General features: G+C 38.1%; 1 protein-coding gene across 1 annotated transcript in view; it reads left to right on the forward strand.

Annotated features, from left to right (window-relative positions):
• Window positions 1-12,930, forward strand: part of LOC106876507 (disks large homolog 1) — a 750,485-nt gene that overhangs the window by 454,572 nt on the left and 282,983 nt on the right. The window contains exon 6 of the mRNA XM_089366712.1: window positions 7,366-7,490. Coding sequence (XP_089222838.1) covers window positions 7,366-7,490 — 125 coding nt within the window. The remainder of the gene's footprint in view (window positions 1-7,365; window positions 7,491-12,930) is intronic.

Genomic DNA, 12,930 nt, shown 5'->3' on the forward strand with positions numbered 1-12,930 from the left:
GGAGATGGCAAAGGACCGAGACACCTGATGCCTGGCTGTATTCAAGAAAACATATATCCCACCGCAGAAGTGTTAAGACCAATCCTTCTGGTGGTGTAAAGCACTCGTGACAGTTCCACATAAAAGCACCCAGCACACTCTGTAAAGAGGTGAGCATTAGGAAGGGTATCCAGCCATAGAAACCATGCCAAAACAGACTGGAATCTAATGCAGCTCCCCCACTTGCCAGTGTGAACAAAGGACGTTAAATGATGGAAACTACACAGTTTCCATCTACCAAAGTCACTCATAAGGCATTAGTTGGCCTGGGATTGTGTTAAGACACATCTCTTAAGTGCTGCTTAGTGGCACTGAACCTGAGACTAAGTGGGTTCAAAGCAAGCTTCTTAACCACATAGCCATGGAAGGAGGGACAGAGCCCATAACTGTAGCGATAAGAAGGTGGAAGATATTCTTTAAACCAGACCCTCAGCCTGAATGTTTGAGGGTCCTGCTAAAGACATCCAAAGTGATTGAGATAGAGTAGGGTGTGCTTGTAATAGTGGTGGTGGTGGTGGTGGCGGTGATGATGGGGTTGTATGTTGGGCTTGTGGTGATGGTGGTAGTTCTTAACCTGTGGGAAAAATAGTATCAAAAGTGGTGGTGATGGTGGTGGCGGCTTTTATGAATAATAGTGATGATGATGATAAAGGTAGATGGATGCTGGCAAAATTGTACTGATGGTTGTGGTTATTAATATGGTGAGAAGGAATGGTTGTGGTGGTCTTACTAATTCCTTTACTTAATCTTGTAGTTTCTATTTCCATTTTTCTTAATTATCATTGTTGTCATCATTGCCATCATCATCATCATCATCAGTTGTTGTGATGGTTGTGGTATGACTGAAGTACTTTAATTTTCTTGTTAATCTTGTAACTTCTTCCATCTTATTACTCATCATCATAATCATCACTTGTAGCAGCAGCAGGAGAACCATCACCCTCACCACCACCACCTTCATCATCATCATCAACATCATCATCAACATCAGTGAACACCATTTATCAGTGGAACATGTTCAGTCACGTAGCAGAGCTCTAAAGAAGGATTTACTCCAGAGAGGAAGAAGATCTTGCATAATTTCTTCATTAGTTTTTAAGCTACCCCAACACACCATGCATGCTTGCACACACACACACACACACACACACACACACACACACACACACACACACAACACGCACACGCACACGCACACATGCAAACACACACTCTTTTACATACTTAAACATACATGCATACTCATAGACATGCCCATAAATATTTATATACACACACACAAACATATACACATCTACATTACCACAGGCACACACACAAACAAAGCTATATTCCTCATTAATATGGACTGATGAAGATGAGAAATAAATGATCTCACACAGTTTCTTCATTTTTGTTTTTATTTTGCTTCCACTCATGCCCTACCAACCTCTCTCTTTCTCTCTCCCACACACAGGTATATAACATATCATCATACTATCATCTCTTTACATTATGTTGTGGTGGTGAAGAGAGGAGAAATAGAGGTACTCTCACTCTTTTTTGACTTCATTATTTTATACTCCTCCCACTAATAAAACATGTTATTGAGGCTTATTTCCTACTCTAAGAGTTGTTTTGCTAATCCACTTTATAGTGTCTGTTAGGAGCTAAGACGGGGAAGTGGTGGTTGTGTTAGTGATTAAGGACCCAGATGGCTATAGATACAATCCTTGTGTTCCTCTTCAGGCTAATGCTCTTCTAAAAACCATATTTTATCCCTCTCTTTTGTTCAACATATTGTGTTAATGCAATGGGAAACCCCCTTCCCCTCTTTTATCTTATAATAATTTGCTATTTCTCCCTCGTGATTCTGCATCTATAATGTTGGTTATTGACTGTGTAGAGCAGAGACAATGAAAGAGGAGGGGTGTTGGAGAAAATTGATTCTTGCATCCTCTGAAAATCTTTAGAAAATGGTAATATAAGAACAGTAGGTAAGGAAATTGCATATAATGGTCTATGGAACCATTAGTGGAGGAGGTAAGGAACGAAGGATTGAGGTATTCTAAATGTAAGGGATCTCTTTCAATACAAATAGATCTTTCACTATTTATTACTTCTTAGATAGTAAAACAGACTCCCAAAAATCCTTTGATGGAATGGTTATTAAGGCTAAGACCATCAAAGATGGAGATAGATTAACAATATCTTGAGAAATTCTTCAGTTTTCTGAGTCTGCTGCTCCAGGAGACATTTTCTAGACATTACTTTCTCTAAAACATAGAATTAAGTAAATATTGTAATATGAATGCCATTTCAGATCTCAGAGAATAAAGAATTCAATGAAAGATATACAGCTAAAATATTGAGTTATGTTGGGCAATGTTGTAATTGTTGTTGTTGTTGTTTAGCTCCAGCTTAGTCACAGTCCTGCCAACCTATGGATATTAAAAATATTCCAGCTATAAAAATCCCATTTTCTTTTTTTTTCCTTTTCTTTTTGGTTTTTCAAACATAGTATATCTTGAATTACATAACTCCAAGTGACTTTCATTTTCTTCAGAAAATGTAATTTGAGAGTAATTTAGTTGTTCTTTCTAGCCATCCAAGTGGCCACATAACAGTTCCTTTATTGGTTTTTCTGATAATATTTAACAGTAGATGTTTCCAAGGGTGGATTACTTGGGGGAACAAAATTTACTGTTACCTGTTCACTTTTCTGTCAGCCAAGCAAACTGGAGCAAGGAAAGTTACCTTCTTTGCACAGAGGAATAACACAATGTTACTGTTAAGATCTGAACTTACAACTACATGGTTTGTGGCCCAGTAAGACACTGAAAGAGCTTTTATGCAGTCTCTCAACTTATTACAAACAACACCTAATCTCCGTCAAATCACCATACTGTATTCTAAAGAAACGAATACATTGGATGATATAGTCCTAGATATATGATGTCAAGATAAAAAACAGGAAGGTCATGGCTAAAACACACCTTTGTCCATAAATCAGCTACATCAGGGCTGACAGCACACAATCCTTTTCTTATACTTGTTTCAGTCATTAGACTGCAGCTATGCTGGGGTATCACCTACAAAGATTTTAATAGAAAGCACCAACCCCAATACCTATTTTTTAAGCTTGGGTACTTATTCTAATGGACTCTTTTGCTGAACTGCTAAGTTACAAGGATATAAACACACCAACACTGGTTGTCAAGTATTGGTGATGGAGAAACACAGACACACACATAATAGTAAGAACAGTAGTTTGTAACAATAGTTACAAATGAACATCACTGTTATGCTAGGTTTCCAGGTTAACATAGTAACATGCCTCACTCTGGTGACATATGACCTTGTTTGAAAACAGGTGTTGAGTGGCTGTTGAAAATCTCTCTCAGCAAATTCCATCTGACCCAGGCAAGCACAGAAAAATTAATGCCAAAATTATGATGACATGATGTGCTTGTACATATGTCATGTATTACTGACAATTTCAAAGTATAGTGTTAGAGTGAAATAGTTTTGAGAATTGATATCTGTCCATCTATTCCCCTATCTGTTTGCTAAATCCAAACTGGTTCCAAGTAGTCACCTCCTCCACAAGAGGTAACAAAACTCTTGTGTCTTTAGATCTGCTATTCACCACTGCTCCTGAAACTATTATTAGTGTCACTTGCCAATCTGCCTCTTATGGGCAGAAAAACTGTTTGCTTTGTATTGAGTTACAGAACCTAAACTGGTTTGCATTTTATGATTCTGGAGATGTCAGTACCATCCTTCTGCACCACCTTAATTCAGTCTCAGCTGCATGTCAAACATGAGTACCACATGAACATTAGAAACCAGAAAAATGCAATCCATCTTGCTAGGAAAGAAAAACGGGATGCTGAATATGAATTCAGATTACATGGAACTGAGGGTAATAGAAAAAAGGTGCGACAGAGCATCCAACCATATCAAGTAGATTACTAAAATGTCTGTATTTAAATTTGAACAATGCATAGCAACCAACTTGAATAGTAAGTGTTCTGGAAACAACATACATTTGAAACAGAGATCTCTCTCTACAGGCAGTCCTCTTTGCAATCCCCAAAGGGTACACAGAGTTTATTGCCAAATGTTATGCCAACGATTTTTACTGTTGAAAATTCAGATGTACCATCTTCATCACTACTGGCATCAAATTCCACAACACCAGGTGAACTTATTCTTGCAATGCTGCAAAGCCACCTCAAGCATATGTGTAACTATCCTTTTCCTGGTTTTCATTGTGTTACTTATCTGCTTCTAAAATCTGGTGGAATCTTTCTGTTGCATGAGCTTTCACTAGATTTTCAGTTCTGTCATAATAACTGCATTACTCCAAATCTGTGGAAAATTGCCATTGTTATTTCTCTGTTTCAAAAGGGTGACCTCACACCACCTGTCACAATTACCATCCAGTCACTCTCACAAGATGTATTACCAAATTGATTGAGTCTTGTTTCAGAGACACTCTGGAACTCACATAACTTTATTTGACCTTCATAATTTGGATTTATCCCTAACTGGAGAACTAATTCAAACTTCTAGAAGACATCACCTGAATCACAGATGGTAGCTCATAGGTGGATATTATCTATCTCAACTTCACCAAAGCCTTTAATTCTGTGCCATACAAACAACTTCTGGTGAAGCTCTTGGCAATAGGCATGAAAGCTAATCTTTATAACTAGTTGAAGTTCTTCATTTTCAGTTGGAAAAGTGGTAGTCACTGTACCATGATAACATTCTGCACCTTGGTGATGGACTTGTGACCAGTCCTGGGAAGTATGGGATGGATGCAGAAAGTTTACATACCACAGGACCCCACAAAGGGTCCAGGGTCCAGAATGGAACATTTGGTGACCTGCTTATGAAATCAAAACTGTGCAGTACTCATGACTGACAGAAACATTTTTTCACTCTCAAAATTGTCAAAGCAGGGGAATAAACTACCCATAGTTGTTAGCTGTCAGGGCACATTGCATCCTTCAAAAATTCCATGTTTCTCCAAATTTGCCAACATTGTTCCTGTTGTGCCTATGCAAGCTTTCCTCTTAGTAACTTTTAACTGTCTGTTTTGTGTACTGTCCATGTACTTTTCATTTTATGCTGTCTTTCTATACATGACTGATATGTTTGTTCTCTGTCCGTCTTTTAACTTTTTCCAATAAGTTGTAGTGTGTATGAATACTTTATACAATATGCTCATTACTATTAGTTGTTATCATATGTAGGATAAATCCAACTATTGGCTGGATCCAACATGAGGATTACCCCACCACCCACCTTTAACAAAGCAGGGACGGTTGTGTATCTTTATCTAGTGGCTACGGCAAAAGAGGTTGTGTGGTGGTGAGGCTGAGAAGATTGAGAAAAGACACCTTCCTTTCTGGTCAAGCCTTCATCAACATTTTTTTAAGTTCCATTTGGAAAGGAAAATGAGGGTGGAGAAGGAAGTACTACTTCCCAGTGAATTTATGAAAAGATGGGTGACTGTGGCAAAAATGGTTACCGTGAATGACCCTACAGTATGCATGTCCTTACAGGCTGGAGAGCAAGAGTGAGGAGAAGGTTTGGGCCTTTCGTGGTCAGGGTAATGCTGGATCTGTGGGGTTCCTTGATTGACCCTAGTTGGAGTTTCTCCTATATCAGGAGGACTGTATCATTCATGTGTTATCAGATACTTTCTATACTTTTACTGCATTTCACTGCATTTTCCATTTCTTTCTCCCCATCCTTTATGTAAATCTCCACACAAATTGTTGTCTGTCCTTGTGATGCCCCCCCCCTCATCTATGCCCCTGTGGCTAATAAAAGAAGTTATTATTAAGAGAACAAGTTGGCAGAATTGTTTGCATGTTTTATGCTCCGAGTTTGAATGCTGCCAAGGTCAGCATTGTCTTTCAACATTACAAGGTTGGTAAAATAGTACTAGTTGAGTACTGGGGTTAATTTAATCAACTAAACCTCTCTCCCAAAAATTTCAAGTCATGTGTCTATTGTAGAAAGGATTATTATTATTATTATTTGTCTATCATCATTATTTTTATACAGATATATTAATAGATTGGTTTATTAACCAATCTATTTGTATATCTGTGTGTATGTCTGTTAGTTGAATAATATGTGTATGTGTCACTGGAATTTCAATCATTGCCATTAAAAATATTTATCTTTGTAAATATCAATTTTATACTTTACATGTACTTATTGAGTGCCTTTTCAGTTAATGTTTGAATGTCTTTGTATGGTTACCCATAAAATACACACACACATGTATATGTGCATGTTTTATGATTAACCATACATGAAGATGCTCAAACAAAAAAGCACTCATTAAATATACGTTAAGTATAGAATTTAATTTTACAAATCAAAGATAAATAAGTGCACGTGTGGCTGTGTGATAAGAAGTTTGCTTCCCAACTACATGGTTTCAGGTTCAGTCCTACTGCGTGGCACCTTGGGCAAGCATCTCCTGTTATAATCTCAGGCCCAACAAAGCCTTGTGAGTGGATTTGAGAGAGGGAAACTGAAAGAAGCCCATCTATCTATACATATATAGATACATCTTTGTGTTTGTCACCCACAACTGCTTGACATTAGTGGTTCAGCAGAAGAGACTAATTGAATAAGTACCAGGCTTAAAGAAAAAAGTATTAAGGTCGGTTTGTATGATTAAAGAAAAGAAACTCTTCAATGCATTGCCCCAGCTGGCCATAGCAAGTAAAAAGTTAAAGAAAAATGATATATTTTTGTTACCAAAGACTTGAAAGTTTTAACAATGGTCAGCTTCATGATATATACTACATCCTATTGTCTGACTCACAGTCATGTGGTAGTGAGTTCAATTTTCAGATTGGGCTCTGTTTTGTGTTCTTGAGCAAGACACTTTATTTTATGTTGCTCCAGTTCACTCAGGTGTAGAAATGAGTTGTGATGTAACTGGTACCAAGCTGTACTGGCCTTTGCTTTTCCCTTGGATAACATCAGTGGCGTGCAGAGGGGTGGGCGGGCTGATATGCATGGGCAACTAGTGGTCTTCTATAAACAACTTTGTCCGGACTTGTGCCTTGGAGGGGAACTTTCTAGGTGCAATCCCATGGTCATTCAGGATCAAAGGGCATCTTTATTTTCACATCCTATCAATCTCCAAGACCTACATAATTCCTTATAAATAGACCAGAACTAACCTACACTCCATCAGTATATGATTCACTCTTGTCTGCATCAGTACCCCACCCCTATTATGTGTATCACACAAGTACATTGGTGTTTCATTTATTCATATATTGTTGTTCTTCTTCTTGTGTACAGGGCAATACAGGATTGGGGTTCAGCATTGCTGGAGGTAGCGACAACCCCCACATTGGAGAAGACCCAAGTATCTACATCACCAAAATTATACCTGGTGGAGCAGCTGCTGCTGATGGCCGGCTAAGGTAAGCATTCACCTGTTATACCTGTCACTAGTGATGGTGGCAGTGCTATTGATACATCTGTTGGTTGTATTGTTCTAGCTGTTCTTGTGTTTCCCCTACTGCTCTTGTTCTTTATCCCCACGCCAACCTTGTCTAAACTGACTGTGACCAAAGGAGATTTGGTTGCTATATCTAGCAATTCAGGTGATCAGTAGCTTTGTTTCTGCAGAAACTATAATGGTGGTATAGTTTTCATTTTCTTTGACATTTTGCAAGTGTTAGGTGAGAAGAGAATCTAGATCTGAAGTTCATTGGTTAAGGATATGTCATATATCCAGATGTTGTGAGGCCTCTGTCTATCAGTGTTGTGCATAGAATCCCTTACGGAAACACCAAGATGGATGGATAAATTACTGAAAGATAAAGTACAAGACAAACTTTAACTATATGGTTTCAGGTTCAACTCTAACATGCAACAATTTGCACAACTGTTTTCTGCAGTAGCTTTTGGCTGATTCAAGCCTTGTGAGTGGACTTGAGTAGATGAAAACTGAAAAGAAGTTTGTTATGTATATATTTTGTGTGTGCATATATATACCTCTGTTTGTGTGTATGTGTTTGTTTACAAATGTACTTCATCAAATTTCTCAAGCTGTATATTGTTTCTTATTTCAACAACTTATCAACTGATTTTGCATCTTTGAAGATGTCTGAATAAGATATTCCTTACTTGAAAACCCTATGGGTTTGTGAACTGGAAGACATCTGACTGTAAAACAATGCCTCAATAGTACCTTCATCTAATCCATGTCAATATGGGAAAATGGACATAAAATTCAATGAACAAATGAATGTATCTACACACACACACACATTCAATAGATGGATAGGGAGGCAAGTGTTGCACATACTTATCAGTATATATGTATATTTTATACACACACACACACACACACACACACACACACACACACACACACTCATATATATTAGATAGGCAGGTAGGTAGGTGCATGGGTGGATGGATGGATGGATGGATGGCAGAAAATCTCATTAGTTGGAAAGAAAGAAAAATATTCCTTGATGCTTCCCCATTGTCTTCAAATGAAGAATTCAAGAGTGACTTAAACACGTTAAATGATATTTAAAATATAAGCAGCTTGCAATTTTCTCTGCTGCAGAATGTAAACATTTGTGGAATGTTTCAATAAAATCATTTGCTACTTTTGTAAGCGAAGAACCTAGATTAGCCAACACTGCTAACTTGTCTTCTAACTCTTCCTTATCTAAATCGAAAATAAACCAAAGAACACTTAAAACAGAAAAAGAAGAGTCTATACTCAATTTGCAAACTTCAATCTTGAGATCGAAACACTTTGGATTTATATTTACTAAAATATATTGATATAATTTGTTATATTTTACTTTCAACTAATAGTCAACACAACAGACAATTTCTAGATGTATTTTCTAGTTTGAAAAGCAAGACTATATTAATATATATGTATATATCCGTGCGTACATGGTGAGTGCTCCATTTTCACAGATGATTGTCATCTCCTTGTGCTTCCTTTTTGTCAGTGGCATTTCTGACTTTCCATCCATGGCCTCACAGATGACTATCCAGTCCCATTACAGATCTGCATGGTTTGAAGCAAAGGTGACAGACAAAAGTTGTAACTTTATTGTGCACTTCCAACTGGTTAGATGTTGCCACTCTTCCATCACTATAGGAACTTCAGTGGATGGAATGACAAATGAGGTTACCATAAAGAGACATCTGTACATCATTATAATGAAAAATGCTTGTACAACACGAATACCACCCTCTGAGACTGTAATTAGTAGCTAGTGACTGGCCAAAGTGAGATGACATGTAATCACATGAAACCTCAGGTTTTATATCAGTGTCCTTTTCCTAGAAGGATGCTCTCTCAACAATTAGATGTTCCTCACTTCCAGTGGTTTTATTGCATGCCCTGACACCAAATAAGATAATTTTTGCATCCCCATGCTCAGATGGAATGTCATCACATATGTTAGTTAACCCATAGCTAGGACCCACAGAGATGCTACTATTTTGGGTTTGAGTAGAACTAGGAACAGCAGTGGCTTAGGGGTGGTTAATACCTCTCCTGAATGAAGTTTAATCATACACACACACAATCACTCACTCACTCACACACACACACACACGATGGGTAACAAGAAAAATGCTTCCAAGGGGAGATATAACTGGAAGTGCAAAAAGGGAGGAAATTCTCTTCTCATATAATTACAGCTGTTGAAGTAATATGGCCTTAGTTAGAAGGTTGTGTCTTATGAAGATGAATTGTGGGTAAGGCTTCACAGGGACAGATTGGGTGCAGGATCATACATGTATTAACACTATGCTTTTAGGACTTAATTTTTGCTGAGATGGATGGGTCTTCTTGAGCACAGCAAATTATCAAACAACTCAGTCCTTTGTTGTCATCTCCATTTGAGTAAACAACCTGAATTCAGTATTCACTATTTTGTCTCACATCTTCCTTGGTCTCCCTCTTCTATGAGTTCCATCCATATTTAGTGATTACTACTTACTTGTGCAGCAGGCCTCATCCATATGCACCACATGATCATAGCAGTACCGTCTTCTCTCTTACAGACGGATGCTCTTATGTTCAGTTTTTCTCTCAACATGTTTGCACTCCATTGGACATGCACATCTAGTGGAACCTACTAGCTTCATATCTTTCTAGTCTTCACATGTCCTTTGCAATCATGGGCCATATCTCACTATGACATAGCATTGCTGTTCATACACACGCATCATATTTGTATACATATCCATTTATATATTCATATGTAAATGCGTGTGTGTGTGTGCGTGCATTTGTATGCATACACATTCATGTGTGTCAAAACTAAAGTTGGAAATATGTTGTAAATAATCATGTGATAGGATAGGAATTGGTGAGTTTTTATGATTTCCATTCCACTTTGAAACCAGAATGAACATTTTTTATTGTTTTCTAATTTTTTCTTTCATCATCATCATCATCATCGTTTAACGTCCGCTTTCCATGCTAGCATGGGTTGGACGATTTGACTGAGGACTGGTGAAACCGGATGGCAACACCAGGCTCCAGTCTGATTTGGCAGAGTTTCTACAGCTGGATGCCCTTCCTAACGCCAACCACTCAGAGAGTGTAGTGGGTGCTTTTACGTGTCACCCGCACGAAAACGGCCACGCTCGAAATGGTGTCTTTTATGTGCCACCCGCACAAGCCAGTCCAGGGGCACTGGCAACGATCTCGCTCGAAAATCCTACAGGAGCCAGTCAGGCGGTACTGGCAACGGCCACGCTCAAAATGGTGCATCTCATGTGCCACCCGCACAAGAACCAGTCCAGGGGCACTGGCAACGATCTTACTTGGCTTGCCGGGTCTTCTCACGCACAGCCCATTTCCAAAGGTCTCGGTCCGTAGTCATCGCCTCGGTGAGGCCCAATGTACGAAGGTCTTGCCTCACCACCTCAGCCCAGGTCTTCCTGGGCCTACCTCTTCCACGGGTTCCCTCAACTGTTAGGGTGTGGCACTTTTTCACGCAGCTATCCTCCTCCATTCTCACCACATGTCCATACCAGCGCAATCGTCTCTCTTGCACGCCACAACTGATGCTTCTAATGTTCAGCTTTTCTCTCAAGATACTTACACTCTGACGGGTATTCACATTGACATTACACATCCAACGGAGCATACTGGCTTCATTCCTTGCGAGCTTACGTATGTCCTCAGCAGTTACAGCCCATGTTTCACTGCCATGTAGCATGGTTGTTCGTACGCATGCGTCATACAGTCTGCCTTTTACTCTGAGTGAGAGTCCCTTTGTCGCCAGCAGGGGTAAGAGCTCTCTAAACTTTGCCCAGGCTATTCTTATTCTAGCAGCTACACTTTCAGCGCACCCACCCCCACTACTAACTTGGTCGCCCAGATAGCGGAAGCTATCGACTACCTCTAGTTTTTCACCCTGGAATGAGATAGAAGTTGTTTCCTGTTTGTTTGCAGTCTTTATTGCACCTGAACATCTGCCACAAACAAAAACTAACTTGCTAGTTAACCTGCCTTTGATGTTGCTGCACCTCTTATGTGTCCATAGCTTGCACCGGGTACATCTTATAGAGTTACTACCTACTCCTTTTCTACATACTGAGCAGGGCCATCTTTATTTTTCAAATTTAAATTTGTTCAGTCTATTTTAAGAAAACTTTGATTTTTATTTGGCTGTTTTCTTTCCATCATCGTTGTCTTATGAATATACCTTCCTATCTAAAATATTTTCTGTTTATAAAAAGTATTATAAGCTTCAAAGAAGCTAGATTTGCTCTTAAAATACCATCTTCAAGGACTATTCTCTCATTAAACATGATTCACAACAGTGACTCCAGTTTTTGTGTCAGATGAATAAAGTCATTATTAATGTGGTTTGCCTCTATAGAATTGGTAAGATCTGCTTAGCAGCACTCATCGTGCTCTGTTACTCCAGTTTTTCTACCATAAGCCAACAGTCCTTGCTGGTATTTATTCTTGCACTCTAGAATCGGTTAACTTCTACCTATTACTTTCTTTCACTTAAAATATTTAATTAAACATCAAACTAGATAGAATGGGAGAAAAATTTATTATTTTATTATTGAAATCACAACTTTATCTCATTGCTACAGAAACTCTGTGTGGGGTGAGGTGGGAGCTTGTGTACACATGTTTGTTTCTGTTTATATGTACATACATGTGGGTGGGTGTGTCTATATATCTGTATGTATATATATATATATGTGTGTGTATTTGTGTATATATATATATGTATTTGTGTGTATATATATATGTGTGTATGTGTGAATATTTGTGTATGTATATATATGTGTGTGTATGTGTATGTATATATGTGTGTGTATATATATGTGTATGTGTGTATATATGTGTGTGTGTATGTATGTGTGTATATATATTTTGTGTGTATGTGTATGTATATATGTGTGTATATATATGTGTGTATGCATGTATATATGTGTGTGTGTATGCATGTATATATGTGTGTGTATATGTGCATGTGAACATGTCTATGTATCTGTGTGTGTATATATATATGCATGTGTGTATATACACACACACGCACGCACACACACACACACACACACGCACGCACACACACATATACATATATACATATATATGTATAACCTTCAAAGAAACTAGATTTGCACATAAAAAAAAACCATCTCCAAGAAATCTTTTCTCATTAAATATGATAAAACATGCCAAAAACGACAGGAGAGCTTAATGTAGTCTTATGACTTGTCAGTCCCTGTCAAACTGGCCTACCCATGTCAGCATGGAAAATAGACATATTATGATACTTATATATATATATATATATAAACAATATATATATATATATATATATGTCAAGTTTATGTTGA

Source organism: Octopus bimaculoides, chromosome 19 (genome assembly GCF_046866305.1).
Source record: "Octopus bimaculoides isolate indiv1 chromosome 19, ASM4686630v1, whole genome shotgun sequence".
Classification (NCBI taxonomy): Eukaryota; Metazoa; Mollusca; class Cephalopoda; order Octopoda; family Octopodidae; genus Octopus; species Octopus bimaculoides.